The sequence below is a fragment of the Sminthopsis crassicaudata genome, chromosome 3, assembly GCF_048593235.1.
Source record: "Sminthopsis crassicaudata isolate SCR6 chromosome 3, ASM4859323v1, whole genome shotgun sequence".
Classification (NCBI taxonomy): Eukaryota; Metazoa; Chordata; class Mammalia; order Dasyuromorphia; family Dasyuridae; genus Sminthopsis; species Sminthopsis crassicaudata.
Window position 1 is genome coordinate 532,151,365 of NC_133619.1, and position 24,980 is coordinate 532,176,344.

The 24,980-nt window shown below is 32.6% G+C and overlaps 1 protein-coding gene across 10 annotated transcripts in view; it reads right to left on the reverse strand.

Annotated features, from left to right (window-relative positions):
• The window catches only part of GRIA4 (glutamate ionotropic receptor AMPA type subunit 4), a 481,423-nt gene extending 457,544 nt beyond the window's left edge, over positions 1-23,879 (reverse strand). For 3 of the 10 annotated variants that reach the window (XM_074304368.1, XM_074304370.1, XM_074304369.1), the window contains exons 1-2: positions 23,100-23,583; positions 21,670-21,828 (exon numbers count right to left, since the gene is read on the reverse strand). In XM_074304368.1, coding sequence (XP_074160469.1) covers positions 21,670-21,828; positions 23,100-23,187 — 247 coding nt within the window. In that variant the 5' untranslated portion in view covers positions 23,188-23,583. Of the gene's footprint in view, positions 1-21,669; positions 21,829-23,099; positions 23,585-23,765 lie in introns of those variants that run through there. The other 7 variants (XR_012488408.1, XM_074304373.1, XM_074304367.1 and 4 more) reach the window with 6 other exon arrangements.
• Positions 23,880-24,980: the final 1,101 nt, after the last annotated feature.

Consider the following 24,980-nt stretch of genomic DNA (forward strand, 5'->3'; position numbering starts at 1 on the left):
CAACAAAATTCATATGGAAGAATAAAAGGTCGAGAATTGCTAGGGATCTAATGAAAAAAAACTCAGAGGAAGGTGGTCTAAGTGTACCTGATCTAAAGCTATATTATATAGCAGCAGTCACCAAAACCATTTGGTATTGGCTAAGAAATAGACCGGTAGATCAGTGGAACAGATTAGATACAAAGGACAAAAAAGGGTACATCTATAGCAATCTAATCTTTGACAAACCCAAAGATACCAACATTATTGATAAAAATTCATTATTTGGAAAAAACTGTTGGGAAAACTGGAAATTAATATGGCAGAAATTAGATATGGATCCACACTTAACACCATATACCAAGATAAGATCAAAATGGGTCCATGATTTAGGCATAAAGAGGGAGATAATAAATAGATTAGAGGAACAGAGGATAGTCTACCTCTCAGACCTGTGGAGGAGGAAGGAATTTATGACCAGAGGAGAACTAGAGATCATTATTGATCACAAAAGAGAAGATTTCGATTACATCAAACTAAAAAGTTTCTGTACAAATAATACTAATGCAAACAAGATTAGAAGGGAAGTAACAAATTGCGAAAATATTTTTTTAAAGTTAAAGGTTCTGATAAAGGTCTAATTTCCAAAATATATAGAGAACTGACCCTAATTTATAAGAAACCGAACCATTCTCCAATTGATAAATGGTCAAAGGATATGAACAGACAATTCTCAGATGAAGAAATTGAAACTATATCCACTCACATGAAAGAGTGTTCCAAATCACTACTGATTAGAGAAATGCAAATTAAGACAACTCTGAGAGACCACTACACACCTTTCAGATTGGCTAAGATGACAGGAACAAATAATGATGAATGTTGGAGAGCATGTGGGAAAACTGGGACACTAATACATTGCTGGTGGAGTTGTGAAAGAATCCAGCCATTCTGGAGAGCAGTTCGGAACTATGCCCCAAAAGTTATCAAACTGTGCATACCCTTTGACCCAGCAGTGCTACTACTGAGCTTATATCCCAAAGAAATACTAAAGAGCGGAAAGAGACATATATGTGCCAAAATGTTTGTGGCAGCTCTTTTTGTTGTAGCTAGAAACTGGAAATTGAATGGATGTCCATCAATTGGAGAATGGTTGGGTAAATTATGGTTTATGAAAGTTATGGAATATTATTGCTCTGTAAGAAATGACCAGCAGGAGGAATACAGAGAGGCTTGGAGAGACTTACATCAACTGCTGCTGAGTGAAATGAGCAGAACCAGAAGATCACTGTACACTTCAACAACAACACTGTATGAAGATGTATTCTGATGGAAGTGGAAATCTTCAACATAAAGAAGAGCCAACTCACTTCCAGTTGATCAATGATGGACAGAGGTAGCTACACCCAGAGAAGAAACACTGGGAAATGAATGTAAATTGTTAGCACTAATATCTGTCTGCCCAGGTTACATGTACCTTCGGAATCTAATGCTTATTGTGCAACAAGAAAATGATATTTACACACATGTATTGTATCTAGGTAATATTGTAACACAAGAAAAATGTATGGGATTGCCTGTCATCGGGGGGAGGGAGTAGAGGGAGGTGGGGATAATTTGGAAAAATGAATACAAGGGATAATATTATAAAAATATATAATAAAAATTATGTAAAAAATAATGAAAAACAAAATTTTCCTCAAGAAAAATAAATGAACACACAACTCTCAGTCGTTGTGAGTAATGTGGATAAATGTGATAATAGAATTGTTAGGCAGATTCATATCCATTTGACCAATGTTCAAGAAAGCTAAATAAGAATTTGGTAATAGACTTCAGGAAACCTTTTAAAAACTGTTATAAGATTATATTCATGGCCCCATCATGATCAACATTTCTATTGCTGACTTTGATATAAACATGTAAGATATTAATTAAAGTTGCCAATGACACTATTATAGAGCATTGATATATATTAAGGAGAAATACTTTATAAAATGACTTCAATGGGAGGTATTAAAAGGTTGACATCCTTTAATTCAGATATTCTACTGCTAGGCATATACTCCAAGAATGTCAATGAGAAAAAAGAGAGAGAAAAAGATCCTATATACATTAAAATATGTACAATAAAATATCATAATATCAAAGAACTACAAAGAGATATTCATTGATTAAAGAATAAAAAATCAAAATTTAATATATGAATATAATGGACTATTTAAGTTCTATAGGAGATTATGAATATGATGAATACAGATGATCCTAGGAACATTAAAGAGCTGAAGTAAACAGAATCAGGAGACTAATATATACAATGACTCCCAGGAACATAAATTAAAAAAAAATAAAACAAAAAATAGAAACAGAATTATCTGATTATAATGACAAGCTTGGCCTCAAAAAAGCAATGAAAGGACAATCCTTTGTTTCTTTGCAAAGCAATTGAGAACAGGGCAGTCATGTCTAGAATATCACACATAATAGCTGACTTATTCAATGTTGACTAGTTTTATTGAATTTATTTATTTATTGCTGAGGCAATTGGGGTTAAGTGACTTACCCAGGGTCACACAGCTAGGAAGTGTTAAGTGTCTGAAGTCACATTTGAACTCAGATCCTCCTGACTTCAGTGCTGGTGCTTTATCCACTGTACCACCTTGCTTTCCCTTACTGAATTTTTTAAAGTTTCTCTTCCTAATTCTTGAGGGATGGTTTTTTAAAAGAATATGAGATAGGATGTAGGGAGAAATATAGGTGATATAAAACAAAAGAGCAATAAAATTCATTGTTTTAAACTATATTTATTAATATTATTTTAAAATCAGTCAATTAATAAAATTAATATTACTATTAACATATTAATAATATGTTATTAATGTTAAATTGAATGAAAAGTATACATCTTAAATTATTTGATGATGAAGTCAAGATCTACTCTTTCTACAATGCAGGGAAAGTTTTTCTAAAGCTTATTAGAAACTGATCTGTGATATGCAGTACTACATAGTTATCCAGGGCAATGAAAGTTTACATGCCTAAATTCATAAAAGTAGTATATACAAATCAAAAGACTTGAATGCAGTTCATCACTTCCCCAAGACCAATCTTTATATGTTTTTGTTCACATAAATAAGTTCACAAATAAGTAATAAATGGCCTTTAGAAGATAAATCCCAGGAAGCAATTACTTTCGCTATATTCTGTCCCACTCAAACTACAGCTAGAATGCTTTGCTCAATTTTTGTGTTAGAGTTTAAGAATAATATTGATAAATGGGTAATCTAAAAGAAGGTGATAAGGATGATGAACCTTTTAGCTTTAAAGTCACATTCCACGGAGTGGAAGGATTTGGTATATTTGGCCAGAATGAGATATGAAGATTAAGGAATGACAAAAGTTGACAATTTCAAATACTTGAAGGTTTTTCATACAGGAAAGGTAATGAACTAATTCTTTATTTGCTAGATGACAAAACTAGAATGAATAGGTTTTAGAGCTTTATAACAAGGAGAAGAAGCAGATGCTAGAAGAATAGAAGTAGAAAAAAAATTCTGATTTTCAAAGAAGGCGAAATGGGTAAATCCAAATAACTTTTATTTGAAAAACCTGACTTTCAATTTCAATTTTGGAACACTTTGGATTTTTGAAGTGCAATAAATAATCATGACTATAGAGGACTGCCAATGAAGTTAGCCTCTAATAGAGAGATGTTAAGTTATAGGTATGAAATGAAGCATAGTTTTCCTTTTTTAAAATAATAGTTTTCATTTTTAAAATATATGCAAATATAGTTTCAACATTCACCCTTGCAAAATCTTGTGTTCCAATTTTTTTCTCCCTCTCTTCCCCCCATTCCCTCCCTTAAGACAGCAAGTAATCCAATATATGTTAAACTTGTGCAATTCTTCTATGTATATTTCCACAATTATCAGAAGGATACTTTTCAAACACAGACAATATGATTTGTTTATAATGAATCAGAGAAGGAAGAGAGGAATTAATAATAAGATATTTAATAAGCATTAATATACCTTGCACTATGTTGAATGATTGAAATACAAAAATAAGGAGTCAAGATAGATCCTGACCTTAGAGTATTAACATTTTAATTGAGGAAAACAATAGATAAAGTGGAGTGAGAGAGGGTCCTGCAATATGGGAGCAATGACATGATTTAGATACAGTCATGAAGTAACTTGATAGCATGATAAGATAAAATTATTACTTACCTATTTAATCCTAGAGTCCCAGAAACAGAATTTAGTTTGTTAGTAAGAGGGTATAAAGGACGATGCTTAGCTGTGTTTATTTTTTATAAAGTAGTGTTTCATTGGTGGCAGCAGGGCAGGAGAAAGTGTCATTGGAAAGTGAAGATACAAATTTTGATAGTCTATTAATTTCTCATTATTAACCTTATTTTATCCTTTAATTTAAGCATCTTGTTTTCTATCTTCCTCTCTCCCCAACATCTGCCTTTATTGCATTCTTTAATATATAGATACTGGTTCTCTCAAACTCCTTAACTTAAATGGTCTTCTTAAATCCCATGACCTACTTGTTCACTTTTGGACAGACACAGTAGATAAGGTACCAGGCCTCAGGTTAGGAAAACTCATCTTCCTAAGAGTCAGCTAGATGGCACAGCAGATAGAGCGTGACCCTGAATTCAGGAGGACCTGAGTTCAAATATAACATCAGACACTTAGCACACTCTGCAAGTCACTTAACCCCAAGTGCCTCAAAAAATTTAGGAGGCAGCTAGATGACACAGAGATAGAGTACCTGACCCTGAATTCAGGAGGACCTGAGTTCAAATATAGCCTCAGACACTTAATGCTTACTAGCTATGTGACCCTGGGCAAGTCACTTAACCCTAATTGCCTAGCAAAAAAAAAAATCAAAACAAAATGCATCTTCCCAAGTTCAAATCAGGCTGCAAACACTATCTGTGTGATCTTGGGTAAGTCACTTAATGCTGTTTACCTCAGTTACCTTATCTGTAAAATGATCAGGAGAAGGAAATGGCAAACTATTTCCATATTTTTGCCAAGAAAAGCCCAAATGGGTCACAAAGAATCACATATAGCTGAACAACAGCAATTTCATCTGCCACTCACATAGGTCATACATTAGATTTTACCATTATCCTTAATATACCACTTCCCTATTCAGAAACTTCCTTATTTGTAATATTCTCCTATCATGCCAATTTTTCCCTTTGCATTACCCTTCCTAAACTCATATTTTGCTGAGAATTCATTTATTTCCAGCCCTCAGTATTTTTTCAGGTCATTACTTCTGCTCTGACTTCATTTTCCTCACATAGTAAGCATTTAATAAATGCTTGCTGCCTTATTGACTCTCTAATCTTAAACCAGATTGGAGTTCAGGAGAGAGATTAGAGTTTTACATATATATATATATATATATATATATATATATATATATATATATATATATATACACGTATATATATGTATATATACAAAACATAAATCTGAACAATCTGGCATTATTGGGCCACCAAAACCTAGATTTGAACAGAAAAATCAGTTGGGCAAGTAAAAACGAAAAAGATGAGGTTTGGACAAAATTCATTTGAAAAAGGTCTGATAGACTAATTGCTCAAAAACTTAATAATTTTAAATAACGTCAAGGCATTACAAAAAGATCTAATATAGTCTTAGGCTACTTTGATAGAAGTATTAATATATAGGTCATGGGAAATAATAGTTCCATTTTACTCTGTATTCATTCTATACTAGTCAGACGTAACTAGTATATTCTTTGTGTTTATTGAACTTCAGCTACCTTATGTATATTTGATGCAGAAGGACAAGACAGACATAGTACCTCTGAATTCATTGATATAGACAAGAAAACTCCCATTCCTAATAAAGAGTGGAAACTTTTCTACAACTTAGTCTTGGATAGTTATCTAGAACATTGAGAGAGTAAATGATTTGTTCAGAGCTACACAGATAAGTGGTGCCAGAGATGGGACTTAAACAGATCTTGGCAACAAAGGCACATTTGGCTGTCTTATAGGCATAGTAAGCATTTAAACAATTTTTGTTGAATAACAGATTTGATAAGCAGATTAATAAAAGGCACACTAGCAAAAAATAACTTGTACAATTGTTTTTCAAATATGTTCAACATTTTGTTATCTCATAGAGTATTTTATTGACAAGGATATTGGAGTGGTTTGACATTTCTTTCTACACATGATTCTACAAATGAGTATCAGGAGAAAACAGGGTTAAGAGATTTCCTCAAAGTCACACAGATAGTGTGTCTGAGAGGAGATTTGAAATGAGGTTCTCCTCACTCCAGAGCCAGCACTCTATCCACTGGGACACCTGTTTGCCCCACAAAAGACAACTATGATTCAACAATCACTTATTAAACACCTATGTTACATACCAGTAACTATCCTAAAGGCTAATGTATTTAGAAAAGAGTAACTATGATGGGATGAATTTCAAGAAACCATATCATATATGTGTACTGAAGTTTAAAGAGACAACATTTATTTGATTTGCTTTTGTTGTGGTGGTTGTTGTTGAGAAAAGAATGAGAGAATTATGAGAGAGGGAGAAGTGACATTAAGATGACAGAGACCTGATTCATTTGGTAGAGAATTAAAATATTTTACTATGCATTGGAAACAAGCAAATAGACAACCTCTAAGGTCTCTTCTTCCTAGACAATTCTACAGTTCATTAAATCTTCCTCTATAGTGTGGGAAACAAACCTGGTTATTCCAAAACAATAGCTCACCATATATAGATAGACATGTTCATACACATTTACATGTTTGATTTTATTTTGTATTTACAAAACTATAACCCCCCGTTGTGAGTCTTAGTTATAGTACAGATTCACAGAATATCTTAAACCTAGGAGTAGCCAACCCATGGGGACCTCCAAGTATGAGCTGGTAATGAGAGTCTATCTAAGGAGTCAAGCACACCCACAGGGAATCCTACAGAAGAAAAACAGTAGCCTAGATTTTTGGGATTAGGTGAGTCAGTTATGAACCACAACCTCATTATTAAAAAGCTTCTTCAAAAATAAAGAAGCAAAAAATGTACTGACCACTTCCTTCGTGAATTCCATTAAGTTGACATTTTTGCCTACTGTATAATCAGTAACAATCCTTATTTTGTTTGTAACTTCAGGACTTGGGGGAAGGACTATTATTATTAACAAAAACTGAAATCCTATTTGATTACCTAGGGCATCATCTTTGATTTTAAGATAATTATTTCTGTGATTGACATTATCAATTAGATATTTACTGATTTACTTCCTTTCTTTTTATTTGCTTTCTGGTAGATTTTGTTATCTGAACTACTTGAGTTTACATTTTTTAATTTCATCTCTGCTGAAACGTGAAGATTGTTCTAAGTTTTCATCTAGGGTTGAAAAGCTTTTGAGGTGATCCAGTTGTGAAATTGTCAGTTTAATAATATTAGCCAACTGTTCATATTGTTATGTTGCTCTGATATTTTTCTTCTGTAATTCTGTGCCTTTCCTTTTGGTTTCTCACTAATTTCATAACAAAAATTTTGCTACTTCTCTTGCATATATTAAACACAAAAGAATATTTACTGTAAAAAAAAAAAACTATAACCCCCCAATAAATGGCAGCCTTTATTTTTACTAATAAACTTACTTGTATTTGAATATAGATGTGACTGATAATTTAGAAAATCATTTCAAAATAAAATAATGAAATCATTCTATAAAGTCATGATTCATTCACTGTCCCCTGTCCCCTAAAACTTATTTCATGCTAAGAAAAAAAAAGAGCTCTCTCAGACTGCTGCATTTCCTTTGATAGAAAAGAGTTAAATGTTCATGTTTCAAGTGACTTCCCTGCCACATAAAATGTAAGACTAAATAGGCTTTATAAGATGTTAATAGAAACAAATAATTGAATAGAGTACTAATTCAAAGGAGATGCAGAGTAGTTCAGATCCTATCAAATCTGAAAACCAGATTTTCTGCAGATTAAGAATCTTGCAAATAATCAAGAGTTGATTGTCTTAGAAGTTCACCAGTAGGCCCAAATCTCCCCTTCCAAGTTTGTTGCTTATATGGCCTCTAAGGTTCTCAATGGTCTAGTCCTATAAGCTTGAAGTGAGTCTTACACCATGCTGGGAGCAAAACCAGACCATATTCCATATGGGATTCTCTAGAGTACATTCAATGGTTCCCAAGGGCTCCCTAATGGATTTTCTCTACTGCTTTGAAAACAGCCCTAATAGAAGCATTGTAAAGTTCCTATTGGCAACCACTGAAGACTACCAACAGCTTGAAAACAATTCTCCCTCTTAAAGTAGGGAATAAACAGGTCTAAGTTCTTTTTGAGAAGAAAATTCATGTTTGTTCTGTCTATATATACACTTACAATGTTAACATTGCCAGCTCTCCTTCCTTCTGCAGGTCTCTATATTACAAAAATGTGATTGAAAAATATCATATAACTGAATTTTTCATTCCCCTAAACAAAAATTTCAAAAAAGCAAAACCTAACATAGGGCTTCAATTCATTTAGGCCTTGTTTCAAAATCCTCCACTAAAATTCTATTGTTAATTTGTAGTATGGAAATGATCCTGGATTCTCAAAAGCCATGTCTATGGAAATTTAACCTCTGAGAGATCCTGTTATCAAGGACATTTATTGGGAATGGGCTTGGAGACATGGTATATTGTTGTTGTCTAAAGATTGGCCTAACAAAATTCATTGAGGATCATTATTAATAAGTAATTCACGTAATTGTTTACTAAGTCATTGACACAATTACAATTTCCCTAAATGAAGGTAATATATACATAGTTTATAATGCCAAATAATAGGTGATATTATTAATGAATCATAGCAGATATGCTTAGGAAAATGCTAAATTACATAGACTAGTGAAAAACTATTAGAAACTATTAGAAAACTATTAGAACTTAATAGATTGAGAGCTAAGAATATTTCCTATTTATTTATTTTTCTAATACATTCACAGTTCCTTCTACAAAGTAGCTATTTTTTATAGTTTTTGCTAAGTTCATGTTGAAAGGGAGGAGAATAAACATTGTGGCCCTTGAAGCATAGGAAACCACATGAACAAAACTAGAGCTGAGAAAGAGCAGAGCATATTCTAGAAAGATATAGTAATCCAGTTTGATTAGTATAGAGAATACATAAGATTATAGATTTAGAGCAAAAAGGGAATTTATAGATTACTAAATTCAGTCTTCTTATTTTGTTGAAAATGAATTCCCACAAAGAAAAGTTAGGAACCTGAGGCAGCTAGGTGGTGCAGCATATTATACCTTATGTCAGGAAAATTTTAATTCAAATCTTGCTTTAGACACTTACTAGCTGTATGACCCCACGCAAGTATGTGTCCAGGAACACAATAGCTATTTAATAGATATTTTTTGAAAGACCTCTGTCTAGCTCAGTTTCTTAATCTGTAAAATGAAGATAAGAATCACCTATTATGAAGACAAATTGAGTTAATATTTATAATGTACTTTGTCAGCTTTAAAGCACTATTTAAATAATAACTATTATTAGTACTCAGTGATTTGCTTAGGGTCACAAAACTAGTAAGTGAAGTAAGATTTGAATTAGGTCTTCCTGATTCCAAGTACAGAACACTATTCATTATGCCTTGCTGCCTTTCTAATGAAATATGAATAATTACTCAATCAACAATATTTATCAATCATTTCTTATTGTTTCTAAGAACTTTGTATCCTAGAGAATACAAAAAAATATATAAAATAGTTCTTGCCTTCAAGGAGTTTGAGAAATTGAACTGGAATGAGAAGATTATATGAGGTTGTTTAGGGACTTGAATGATATACAAATACATTTGAAATGTAGGTGAAAGGAAATAGAAAACCACTGATTTTTTTTTAGCATAATGACATAATCATATCCAATTAAAAAAGAGAGGCTAGTACATAGAGTAGGTGAGTTAGAAGAAATGCAAATAAGAAAATGGAGGTGTCAAGTTAGGACAGGTGGACTCAGCAATAAAAGAAAGAAGTTTGAAATGGGAGCTAAAGTGGAGTCTGATTCTTAATATTCAGGCAGAACTGAACTTACTTAATATGGGACAAGTAGTTCAGCAAGCAATTTAAGTAATTAAAACAAATACATTCTTAAAGATTTTGTATTCTGGGCAAGCTGTCCAGTTCAGATATAACTTCAAATATCTTGGGTACTTTTTCCTTTTTTTAAATTATAAAAAACAATAGGCATAGTAGTATAGTTTATATCTGTAATTGAAGCCCAGAGTAGGGAAATCCTCACAATACTCACAGAAGGTCATCTATCACAAAAAATCAAAGCCCCGCCACAGTTGCAAAAACAATCAAGATGATGGTCTTCTAAGGCCCAAAGGGATACAATCTGCATCTCTGGAGGGAGTTTCCACACTGATGAAACCAAAGAATTTTAAAGTATTGAAAGCAAAGATTCTAATACTTATGTAATCTATTCAATATAAAAGTGATGCTAATCAGTTCTGATATTGACAATACTGGAAGATCAATAAAGAATCTATTGCAAAGTACTTTAAGAAAACTGGAATATTTTTTAATTCAAATAATTAGTCTTCAAGATAGGGTTTTATTTAGCACTTATAAAGTATATCCAACAAAATCTAAGAGAGAATGCATGTTATTTATGCAGAACTGAAAATCAAGTGTTAAGAAAAGTCTGATCTATTGGCTCTTAACATTCTAGAATCAAATAACATTTCTATAAAAACAAAATGTAGTCTGTCCAACAATGAAATCACAAATATTATCTGCTTTTAAAAAAAGGAATAACTTAGTCATTTAAAAATATTGTGCCAATTATATTGTGATTCTGGAAGAAGTAAAAAAAAATGGGGGAATTATAATAGGCCAATTCACAGTGTGAATTTTTGGTTATTAGTCATTAATACAAATGATAATTAATGATAGATCTCATTTATATAACTCAATATGCTTTTTATACATTTTGTCATAAATTCCTCACAATCAAATATAATAATAAAATAACTTTATAGTTATTTAGAGTAGGGGGAGTATAATTGTAATATATTCAACTATTAAATTGCAGGATTGCAGAGTTAGGGTTGAAAGAAATCTTTGAGGTCTTGAGTTTAAGCCCCTATTTTATAGATAAGGTATTGAGACCAAAACAGATTAAGTGATTTGCTCAGGATCACATAACTAGTAAATTAAGTGACTTATCTAAAGCCACATAGTTAGAAACTACAACAATAGGAACTTATATTTAGGTCCTATGAACTTCAGATCCAGTGTTCTTTCATTGTATTCCACTCATTGCTTGAGTCACATAAGAGGAAATATAACACAACAAAAAACAAGTTATATTTGAAAAGAATTCAGAAAGCATTTATTGCAAGGCCATATTTTAAGGCACTCTTCTGAATGTTAGATGAATGTCAGAAGTAAAAAGTCAACTGATTCATGATATCACACACAAAAGCATAAGACATTTAAAAAAGTTTATTCTGTTGGTTCAAAACGAGTTATTTCTGAACCAAAACAGGTTTGGTCACAGTGAAGGTCAGTTGTATTTGTGTCATAGAGGTTTTATAAATGGTCTCAGAAACAATTATCTAGAAACATTTAGAAAATACTATCTGAAGGGGTTTTAAAGAAAATATTATATATACAGGGATTACAATTTAATGTTTTTGAAGCAGGGTTCATCTACTGATGAACCATTTAAAAACTTAAATTAGCAATCTGTTGAAAAGTTTTCCCCCATGGATTAAAGGGACTTTTTAATTTTCAATAACATGTATATCACTAAGAGAAATTATTTGGAGAAGGGGCAAATATAATTACAATAAAATATAAATGATATACTTAATTGATAATATTTTAAAAATTTTAATAAAATCAATCCCATTTAAAAATATTATGATAACCAATAAAACTTTCTGTTTTCATCTGAATCATGGGAGATATCCTAAATAGTCCAGATGAAAGAATAATCCCCTACCAACAGCAAGTTTCTACAAGTACTACTGATTATAGATGACATTTTGTCATTGACATTTTATCATTGATTTGAGCCTTAGAATACTATAGTTTCTTCAATAAAATCTGTAGTCATTCAAAAGGTAGTATTTGGCAATCCACAGAAGAAAAGAAAAGTGAATGCGTAGTTAGACAGGCAGCCCATAAGTCTTAGGAACATATTGCAGATGGACAATGAGTCCAAAATTAAATGAAAGATCATTTTGTATAATATTTAGAAATTGTGTATCTCTTTTAATGATCCCAAATTTCTTGCCACAAAAACTCATATATTAAATACCAATATAATAACTGCACTGATGACAGAAATCCTTCTATTATCTAGTCAGATCATATGTAAGCTATCAGGGCTCCTACTTTTACTATCTAGTAAATCCTTCTGTGACAACAGTTCAAATTTCTCTTTATTCCCCAAAAAAGGCTATTAATTGACTTTAGGCTAATTAAACATATCACCTAATAGACTAACTAGTCTTTTGCATCTCTAGTCTTGTTGACATGATTAGTTTGCCTCCTATTTTGGCAATGATATTCTTGGTAATATCTATGATTCTATGGTCTTAATGCCTTATATTCAACTTTTTAGCATGCAAGGCTTGTTGGTAACAAGTTTTATTTCATAATGAATATTTTATTGCCATTTGGGTTACTTATAAAGATAATTACTTGAATTAAAGAACAATTAATTTTTTTTCTAGTGACAAAGTATCACATTGTGCTTAGAGTTTGAATGTCTGTAATCTTCTTTCAAATATATGTTGAATTTTTATTCATCTGTTGCAGAGTGAAAATAAACACATATATAATAAATAAATACAAATAAAAATAAATTATATCATTTTAAAATTTAAATTTAATTAATAAATTAATAAAATATTTTAAAATTATTTTAAAATATTACAAAGGGATGATCTTTGACCTTTTCAATAAACTCCACAGAATGTACAGCTGAACTGCTAGACTATTTAACCCAACTAGTCTGCAGTACCATCTGGTGGTAGATATCCTAATTGAAGGCCTAGTTTCAAAGTGTGTGCTTTATGAATATAATTCTAATTCAATGCCAGTTAACACCATTGCTATACCTGAATTAAAATTTTTCAAAGAATTACATATAATGTTTAAAATTAATATTATGCTTTCTCTGGTAATTAGGAAACACTTCAGAATCTTAAAAGTACTTAGTATTCAGATTCATCATTAAGAATACCAATTACCATTTTACTATCGACACATGAAGCACTTATTAATATAAATATATGGTTGATACAATTAGACAGATCTACTTTTATTGCATTTGATTTTATTCAGCATTGTTCTGGTATGAAATAAATTATGCTAGTACTCAAATTATGATACCAAGTCTTTTTGACTCAAGACCCAGTGCTGCAATTAATCTTCATCAAGATGAAACTAACCTCATTCACTTTAAAGACAGTTTAAGTAGACTGGCATATCAAAAGAATGTTGTAGACAGAGCAAAGGTCATGATATATGTTTTAAATCACAGACCCATTAGATGAAGTAATAATTGGGTAAATGAAGACCAAAAGATTGGCTACATAAATATTTAATTGAGGGAGTTCTCTAGTGTAAATGATAAGCTAGAAAATAGCAAACCACACCAGTATCTTTTTCAAGAAAACCTCAAAGAAGATCACAAAAACTCAGGTACAACTAAAAAAACAGCAATAACAACTATAGTGGAGTAGTTCAGTACTCAGCGATCTATCCTTGGGTGCTTAGACTCTGGGCAATTCAAGGTGTTTTTTAATGAGGTGAGGTAAAACAGAGATATTATATTTATAATACAATGCTTGTAAGACATAGCTAATATCATAGCTAACAAAAGCCTGTGTCAGGATTTCAATAGTTGAGAGGATTTTTGAGAAAGGCTATAGCTAAAGACACTGAATCAGAAGTTTTCTGTGTGAATTGACAAATAAATGGTATTTAGAAAGAATATGATGGAGTCTTTTTGAACAACCACATTTGGAGTTAATGAAAGAGAAAAAAAGAAGATAACAATGACAAAACAGAATGGATCATAAAAATTTTGAAAAGCTATCACATGGGCCTGGAATTAGATTTATTCTTTTTGACTGAAGAGAAAATAAGAGCAATGAGTAGAAGTTACAAAGAGGCAAAGACATTTGATATGAAGACAAAAAAATTCTGATAATTAGAAATATCCAAAATTAGAATGCATTATGGAGCAAGTATATTCACCATCATTGGAAGGCTATATGACTATTTGTTGATGTTATTTGTTAATTCATGTTATTGTATATTTTGGATATGTTAGCTGCTGGAGTATGTTCTTACTGTGATATTCTATAAAAGAAGAGGAAAGTGTAGAGTCATGAGGACCAAAATAGCAGAAGTGCATATTTGCAACCAAGATGGCAAACAAATCAAACGATCTTGCACTGAGAAAAGAATTTTGGATTAACTGGTTAGGCCAACGATGCTCTTCATGAGAACATAATCATTAGAATATAGAAGCCATATCACATAGGATTAAGCAATGAATAGACAGCAAAAACACGGAGGTAGTCAATATAGAATCAATAGAGAATAGAACATTTTGATAAGAGTAAAAAATAGATTTAGCATAATAGCTAGAGAGGATAGAGTGCAAAGAAAGATTTTTCAAATTAGAGATCTCTCTTTATTTTTACACATGATCAGAGGAATAGAGTGTCTTTTGTTTCATTTTCCCTAAAATTCCTTCTCCTAATATACTACACCATCACCCTAAATCTAGAGGGTATAAAAATGTCCACTATTTCAAGGACAAAGTCTTATCATGCCCCTAAAATGATGACATTAAACTGTAGAATGAAACACTTGCAATTATTTATTGTATTTAAGAGTCAATTAAGACTTTTTTGTGTTTATATAGAAATGTCTTTCATTTTAATTAGGACAGATATATACATGATAATTTATTTAAAAGAAAAGAAAATATATTTGAGATGGCAAAGATGAAAATTACCACACTAGTTTTCCCTTCCAAATTTTGCAGTTTTCAAATCTCCTTTGAAATGTTGAGATTAATTTAGAATTAAAAGTTTCTTGAAAATGGAACAGTAATAGGTAGCAGTATATGAAAGCAATACATAAAAGTTTAATGTATTAGTAAAATCTATGTGATATTAATAAAAAGTTCAAATTTTTTCAAGAGCTTCAGATTTGTTTTTCTCAAGGCTGTAATGAACACTAAATTACACAGTATACTTTAAAAATGAAAAATAATAACATATTTGGAAATTATTTTAAAATATGCATAAGACAGGTAGGAAATATGAATATGTATTTAAGCTTATAAATCAGTCCCTAAAAAGGATCCAATCCATTTTATTCACTGGCATATTATCTATGAAAAGGCTACCTAGATATGTCATGTAGTATTTTATTCAAAATATTACAGATAGATAAGTAGCTCTTTTTTTTGTTCAAATAGATTTCATGCTCATTTTGAATATTTCAGTGTGATTAGTCTTTGATGCAATTAATGTTTCATAAATTTAAATACACATTTGTGTATATATAAAACACATATACATATATGTAGATATGTATGCATGGTTATTCACAGATATATATGCTATAATATGATAGAGAACAAAGTAGGACACAGCAACACTAAATCTAAGAGCAATCTAATCTAATCCAATAAGAATTCATTAACCAATCTGTAAGTGTTAAGAATGGTTGTTGGTTGTTATAAAAAGGAAAAAAAATATCTTTGCCCTTGCAATCTTTCACTTTGGGGAAGAGATATTATAACCTATATATATATATATATATATATATATATATAGGTTATAATAGGAGAGACAGAGTATTAACAATCTAGTAATTACTGAAGCTAGAAAGAGTTTCATATAAGATGTTGCACATGACTCAAGCTATTTATGAAGCTAAAACTTCTAAGGAGTGAGATAGATATTACTAATCAAAATGAAAAACGTGGATTTTGCTTATTTTAAATTTGACTGAAATGAAAAGTATATAAAAATGGGCATGTGAAAAGAATGGACATCTGGAGTCAGATTGTAAAGGGTTTTAAATCCAAACATGAGACTTTCCTTTTCCTTAGAGGAAAGAACAGAACTTGGAAGAATACATATATAAAAACTGAAATCAAAGAACTTTTCTAATAGATACACAAATATGGCTATTACAACTGTTGAAGCACGTTGGTTCAATTTCAGTCTCTTCTGGCACTATGAGAACAAGGTAATTCCAAAAACTTCTCAAAAATTTCTGTGGCAGGGATGTAGAATTTTGCTACTAATCTTACAAAGAGGGATAAAATGATTTATCTTTCATAATAATGCTCTAGGGGCTATAGTTTAATCACTCCAATAAAGTAAAATTATTCTCAGATGAACACATCATTTCAAACCAACAGAGAGCTTTCCTATAAGTTCACTCTATAGAAAACTCTTGCTAGTCATGGTAAATCTGTATCCTTTTGATTTGAGGGCCCAAATTAATAATTATTAATTCCTATTTTATTTCCAATATTTTTAATATAAAATAAGATAAATATGTTTTAAACTTAATTCTTTTCCCACTCCATGAAACAATTTTATATACATATACATGCATACATTTTTCCATAAGTACAATTGTGTAGCCATCAGATAAAAAAATAAACTAAGGAATTGTGATTGTTCTTATGTCCTATAGGGAGTAAATTACTGAAAAGTTCAGAGGAGCAACTCATATATTAATTAAAATAATGCTTAGACTGAAATAAGACAAATAAAATCTTTATGCCTAGAAAGGGATAAATAATAATCAGCAAATAACAAATTATATAAACATTAATTACATTGTATTAACAAAATTATTGAGCAAAGTATAAAATTTTATTTGGTAGAATTTCAGTAAGGTTAGCTTCATTAGAAAATGATGTGCTCTTAATAGTAAAATAAGGGTTAAATTATCTCCTAAAAACAACATATAGAAGATTCAATAAGGAAAAATTGCTGAAATTTATTATCTTAAGGGTGTCATTAATTTAGATTTTCTTTCACAACACTCCCAATAACAATCCCAGGTGTATGTAGAAACTTAGTGATTTTTAAAAAGAGCTTAAAAAATGTGAGAGATATTTGAAGGCATATAGAACTATTTAATGATTATTGCCACCATTATGCTTAGTTAGGTTTAATTCAAATCTACATGTGTTTGCTGAGTGCCTACTAAGTTTTTCATAAGTCCTATAAATAAAAACCCAGGGAATTTGTAGTGTTTCACTTGACACAAACTGGCATGCATAGACCAATTATAGTAACTGAATAGCTGTACACATTATAAATGTATTGTAATAAGTGACAGGCTCCTTGGCTACAATGAAAAAATGAATTATTTTATGTGACTACATGTACTCACTTATGACCCCTGTAATTCTACAAATGAATGCCACATTACTACTTCTGCACCTATTTTATTTGTGATCCTTCAGAATAATCATTTAAGCATCTTTTGTAAATAGTGAGTTGAAAATTTTAAGAAGAGGAAATTAAAAAAAAACCTTATTTTTTACAAATAGCATAAAAAAGATAAGATAAAATAAGGATGCCTACTGGAGTATTTAATGAAATTGGCACATGAAAGTATTCTATTGTCTTATCAAGTAACAATTTCCAAATGTTCTGTTATCTGTTATTACTTACTTGATAATGATCCTTAGAGGGTATATTAAATGATTTATTTAATATCCAAATATGTTTTTGCAGAATCAGATGAAAACATAGCTGCCTTTTTAAGTAACTTTTTTTAATCTTTAAAAAATGTGATTAAAATTCTACATGAAGTTGAGTTGATATTTCAAAGGTCTAAAAAAAGCAAAGATTTTCATCCTTTAGAGAACTTGCTGACTAAAGTAATTCAATACCATGAGTATCATGCCTGCTTGTAGTTTAATATTAAGCTCCATAAAAATAGGCAAAAGCTCTGTATTAATTCACTTAATAAAAATACATTACAGAAAAGAACCTAGTAAAGGCAATTACTTCAAATGTTTCTCAAAAGATACATCATGTAAAAATCAGCACATTCATTTTGGCTGCAAGGAATAGTGGTATAGAAAAGAAAATAGAAAAGTGCTTTATAACACAACCTAAGGAAGTATTTCCTATTCAACCAAAGAAAAAGCTATTTAGTTTTATCCTATCAAGCCAAGAGCAATGTCATGTAGAAGGAAGACCTTTAATCACAAGCGGACATCCCTATAAGCACACCCTGTGCTGACTCATATAAACTTCATTTTTATTTTAATGGGTTCTAATTCTGTATCATCTTTACTTTAAAATAATTCAATTTCTTAAAACTAAATTTTAAAACAATGTTAATTTTAAGAAAAAGATGAAGAAAAAAAGATAATTGCAGCTGACACAAATCAAATCAATATTATTGAACCATTAAAAAAAATCTATGTGCTAAAATGGGCTGTTTCTCAGGAATTCACACCTTATAAAAAACATGCTGAATTGGAAGCAATTAAGTTGAATTACTCTGTAAACTGTATTAATAGAACAGCATATAATCCTCAAAGTATTTCTATAGAGATCAGTGAACAAATCATACAAGGAATCATACAGGAAAAATGCTTTCTATATAAGAGAAACAAAACACTTTTGAGAAAATATTCTCCACTTTACCTGATTTTTTATACCAGTACACATTTCTTTTCTTTTCTTTTTTTAAAGGAAAGCTTTCCTGTCTAAGGTCTCTAATATATAGGCAGACCAGATGCAGCAGTTTTACAAGTAACCTCTGCAGTGAAATAATAATGGAAATTAAGCTAACTGAAAATGTCCTAGGTCATTATTTTTGACCTGACATGAATATTCATCTCAGGTCTTATAGTTTGAGGATCTATAAGCTATCATTCTGAGGAATGTGTGTTCCAAAAGAATTTTTTTTTTCCAAATACTCCTTCAAATCATGTTTTTACTCCATTCGACCCAAAGGCATAGTGTTTGATATATGAGGTTGCCATATAATTATTGCTTACTATTTATTTTTAATTAGGTTGGAAAAGCACATACATCTGTGCATTTATCCAGTCAACCCAGAAAATTTAAATCACATGGATACTGATAACCTCAAGCAATCTGACAATTGATTTTTGTAAAATTTGGCTTAGATTTAGTTTAAGGATGGTCATTATGTTCATTTGTCACTCAATTTGCTTATGCTTTATTAAGTAGTTTGTTCATATTTGTAGCATCAAATATTTCTGTAATATACATGTTAAATACATAGAAGTTATAGCTATAGGCATAAGAAAGTAATAGAATAATAACACTATATTCTATTGGATTTTTTCCTCCCTACCTAAAAAAATCATAATATAACTGTATTTGAGTGATTTCTTAATCATGTGTTAAGAAATGTAAGTTACATAATGTTTTCTATATATTATACTGTACCTATTCACTTTAGATAATTACCAAATTAATGAAAAATATATTAAGCAGTATTATATTTGTTCCTTAAAAATTTCAATGATACTTCAGAGTTTTCAAGTATTATATAAACATTACAAATGACAATGATAAAATAGAATGTTGACTAATACACAACTTTTACATTTCTACTTTTTAAAGTTTATACAATAGAAGGAACATATATAACTTGATAAAATAGTCCAAACTAAGATTAATTAGAAAGTGACCCAGGGAAAGATAAGTTTAAGGCTTTATATTTTACATGATAGAAAACAATAGTGTAAATGTTATTGTACTGACGCATTTGAGTCCTCACAATGTTATTTTTCAGTTTTTAGAAAAAAAAAACTTTAAAATTGTATTGTTGAGATTATTTTGAAACCTACACCACACACACACACACACACACACGCACACACACACATTTATTTATTTATTTGGCCAAGCATAATATCTTAATACTGAAAAAAAAATAAACAAACCAAACCAGGCTAAGAAAAATTCTTATTAAACTGTTTATATTCAAATGGAAAGATGAATTAAATGTTTATACTTAAGAATTATTTTTAATATAGTATTTCCCTTTAAAATTTGCGTAAGCAACTAACACTAATGAACAATATTGACTGAAAAAAATGATCTATTTAAAAAAGTATACTGTCTAGTTTTCAATTGAGGTATATTTTTAAAATGTTTTAAATTAATAGTCCCTTCCTCCTTTACTTTGATAGTGATATCATTACAAAGTATAATTAATAAAATACTTGGCAAGGAATGAGGGTTCATGGGAAATGTAACATTATTGAAAATTAAAAAAGAGGTGTCAGCATGCAAAAAGTCAAATGTTGCAAACTACTAATGAAGCAATGTTCCAGAGTTAAACAAAAATTCATGATTACACAAAAACAACAGAAGTCACAAAATATATGGGTTCAGGGAAAATTCTGGACACATTTAAAATGTGGAAACAAATATTAAACACACTAGTGGTATAAAGATTTTGTAAATCACCCCCAAAACTTTCAGGTTTTGGTTCTACTTTTAGAAAAGCATCTTAACTGGAATTAAATGACCACAAAACTTGAAATATTATTTAAAATGACCTACTTAAAGTTCATGTTGAACATTTCCAAGATGCCAAAATATGATTCTTAACAAGCATAATATAATATGTAATTCTGTAAGAACAATTTATATTTATTACAAAATAATCTAAGACAATTATGCCAAGGTATTGATTTCTATATTAAAATCCCATAAATTAACATTTAAAAGCTACCTTCCATCTAGCATGAGATTCAATGAATATGTTTCACTTAACATTGAAATAGATGTAATAAATATGTATTTTGACAGGTACCTTAAGGTTTTTAAATTTATTTCTATTATATTCTAGTATATACTTTAAGCAATACTACAAGTTCTTTAAAACTCCACAATGGTTTCATCATGGCATTTGGTGAAGTTAACATCATTTTGTAAGATAATAGTTTTACTTGGGTTTGTGTGTGAATTCAAGTAGATCAGATCCCAACTGGATTTAGCGCCAATGTATGGATTCATGAAGACATATTCAAAGGATGTATGCATTATCTGATAGTAAGAGACATTTACAACCCAGAATATAAGAGCAGGGCAGCCTCAAGTGACATCACCAGATCAACTGCAGCGTCAACCTACTCAAATATATATCCTCTACACTACTGCTTACCTTTCTCTTTTCTCACTAAAAGGCATTACCTTGCCTCACCAGTTTTATACATGTCATTATTAAATAGCAGAGATTTTTACTCAGTCAAAAAGCAGGAAGAAAGAATGAAACTGGCAAAAAATCAAAACAATATATCTATATATTCTTACAAAATTCACCCTATTAAAATACAGATCATTCAGCTAAAAGAATAACAATGAAATAGTAAGAAGCAAATTTATTCTCTTAGCCAGCAAGATCACATACAGTAACTTATTCACATTAGGAACTAAAGTAGATTTTTAAGCTTTTGATTTTATGTAGCTTATCTCTTCCTCTCCCTCTCCCTCTCTTTCCCCCTCCCTCCCCCTCTCTTCCTCCCTCCTTCTCCTTGTTATGTTTTAATGTCATTTTAATTTATAACTTCTTGAGTGCACATTTACTTACAGGCATTTGTTACAGCGAAGCTGTTGGCTGTCTCAATGTTGTCCACATGAGGAACCAAATTAAAAGGTGCCTCTGATGCATTGGGGCTGGTGTTATGAAGAAAGATTGCTAATCGGAAAGCAGTATATTCCTGATCTGTATTTCTGATGAATAGACCACCTATTAAAAAAACAGCATGAAAAGCACCCTGAATTTTTTTCTCTTATTAAAAAATACCATATCTACCATAGGCATCATACTGACAAAGCTCCTCACAAGTAAGTAGTGATTATATACAGGGATCTGTTTTTTTGGTTCTTGCCACTATCTTGAGTGCCTGCCTTTTGTCCCTCTTCAACTTCTTTATATTTCAGTTTTGGGGGCTTCTCATATTTTACTGTCCCAATTTGTCATGACCACCATGACCTCTGAGACCATTTAGTGTTCCCTTTTTTCTGTCTCCTTCCCTCCCCATGATTCCCAGTACACTGCTTCATCAGCTAGAGCATTCTGCTTTCTCAGACTAAGTGGCATACAGATTAACGGGGAAAAAAAGCTCCCATTTAAAAAACAAAACAAAACAAAACAAAACCCTAAGACTTGGAGGGGCTACGTTGACACAGGGAGAAGGAGAGAAAAGGAAGGGGAAAAAATTAACTTTGTTCTCTGAAGCCCATGGACTAGTCTAATTAGCTACCTCTTTTACACAGTCCACGACAAATGATGCAGTGGTGGGGCTGAGCTTAGCTGGAAGAAATTCAATAACTGCGTCCCATTAAAAGACAGGAAGGAAGAATAATAAGTGGAAACAAGAATAGGAGAGGGTCCCTAGAATCAAATGAGGGATTGGGATAGGGGAGGCTAAAAATCAGAAAAGGGGAGAAAGGGGTGGTGGAAAAGAGGATCTAACTTTGGAACTAGTGATTCTAGCAAGAAAAAAAAAAAAAAATTGAGAGAGGGTGGGAAGACAAGCTTTCCCTCACAGTGATCTTTTCTGTAAAGGCAAGCTAGCTACTGCAACGTCCAACATAGGGAAAAAACGGGTTTTTAAAACAACTAGATCCCCTCTAACTCCAAGGACCAAGGAAAAAGATGAGGAGAAACAATAAATAACATTAAATGAAACCTCATGAAGGTATTGTCTAACTTGCTCTAACCATTCATAAGTGACTTCGGTAGAAGGTAGGGATCGAGGGATGAGGGAAGTGGGAATGGGGGTGAAGAGAAAACTGTAACTGATGAGTTTAATTTAAATCTTTATAAAAGAAACAAGCTTTGTTTTTTTCAGGGGGAAGTTTGAAAGGAAAAATAGAAAAAAGAAAAAAGAAAAAGAGGTATGGAGCGACGTATCCCAAGGCTTTCCTGAATCCCGTATCAGCAACTCATTTAACTGACTTTCGAAAATCAGCCCCACTTGCCACATGCATAGAGGGATGTAATGTAAAGCTTACCTATTTGAACGCTGCTTGGAAAAGCTCCCATTGCTAGTCCCCAAAATCCAGAAAATAACAAGACAAGCTGTCTGCAAATAATCCTCATCTTCTTTTTTCCTCTCTCTCTGGCGCGCTCTCTCTCTCTTTTCAGATGCTGCTCAGAGAGGCATTGAGGAGGATGGCGCTAAAAACAAACCACACAGAGGGGGGAAATTTTTTAAAAAACGGACGAAGAGAGGTAATTGTTTTCCCCCCCCCTTCCCTTAGCAATCCATCCTGAGCTGCCGAATTTTTCCCGCAGTCTCCATCGCCCTGGAGAGGTTTTCTGTCCGGCAGTGAATGTTGCACATGCAAAAGATGGTGGAGTTAGGTGGTGGTGGTGGGAGCGTCTAGTGGCTGCACTGAGAGATGAGACATGCGCTATATCTTTCTTTCCCCTTGCTCTCACTCCCGCTCTCCTCACTCTATCACATACACACATACACAGGCGCAGCTATCGCACACGCTCGCGCCACACGCGCGCGCGCGTACACACGAACACACACATACACACATGCACGCCCCTCCACCCCTCTCCCTCAAGAACCCAGACTATCTCCACCCTTTTCCCACTCACACCTTAAGTGTGACCCCCTTCAAGCAAGCCCATCTTCACCACCCAGTTTTGTCTCTCTGCTTACTCACCAGAGCGCCCCACTCCTCATTCGGTTCCTCCCTTGTTAGCTTGGACACTGGGCTTTTCTGCTAACACTCACTGAGCTTCCACAGCAAACCCGCAGCCGGAGCAGCTCTTAGAATACACCCACCCCACCCCCCTCTACGCCCCACTTCTGGTTGTCTCCCTCCTTCCTGATCTCCGGAGCTTCTCAGCAGCGCTTACTTGGAAAGAGGCTTGCCCGCAAGGTCGGCTAGCCCAAATTTAGGTCTGGGGAGGTTAAGACCTCCCCATGTTGTCCCCCTGAGCCTCAGGCTGCATCCTGGCAGCCTTGAAGACTAAATCAACAGCCACCCTGCAGCCCTCGACCTCGTCCTCTCGCCCTCTCCTTTTCTAGCCAAGTCCTCCCCTCCGACTCAGCAGAAGCAGGAGCAAGAGCCGGAACAGCAGCAGCAACAGCAGCAGCAATAGCAGCAGCAGCAGCAGCAGCAACAGCAGCAGCAGCAGCAGCAGCAACAGCAGCAGTAGCAGTAACAGCAGCAGCAAACACGCAGTGGACTTCAGTACCCCGCTGCAGCAAAGATTTCTCTTCAGCAAACAGCCCGAGAAGCTAGAAAGCCCAAGAGAGGAATGAGTGAGGTGCCGGGATTGGGATGGGCGGGGGGGGGGGGGGGGGGGGGAGGGAGAAAGAAAAAGGATGAGAAATCTGAGGGACAAGGACAGGATGATAGGTAAAGAGAGAAATGGAGAGAGAAGGAAAGGTTCCAGAACTGGTGAGATAGGAAGAGTCTCTGGAAAGTTGAAGGATCTAGGGAAAAAGAAGAAAGAAGTTTCATTTAAGTAAGAGATGAAGTTAGAATTAGTGAAGAAAGGAAGGAGTGAGAGAGAGGACAGTAGTTAAAATTTTTGAATCCATTGAATCCAATGAAGTGCTTAGAGGAGAGTGGAATTAAATACTCTTGGTTGGACAGCTCCTTCTCTACTCTTCTCCCCGCCCTCCCCCCCCCCCCAATAATCTCTGGCACTATTATTCTCCAGAGAGAGAGACCACAAGTTTTATCACCAGTGAAAGGAATTTGAGGTGGCAAATGAAGGAACACAGGACTTCCAGAAGCTGGGGTGATAAGTACAAATAACTGGTAGAGACAAGAAGCTCTCCTTTCTCTATGCTTTCTTGTATCCTAGGTGTTTGCTGCTGCTTCTGATATCCCTTTAACTAACTGCCACCTCCAAAACAAATACGG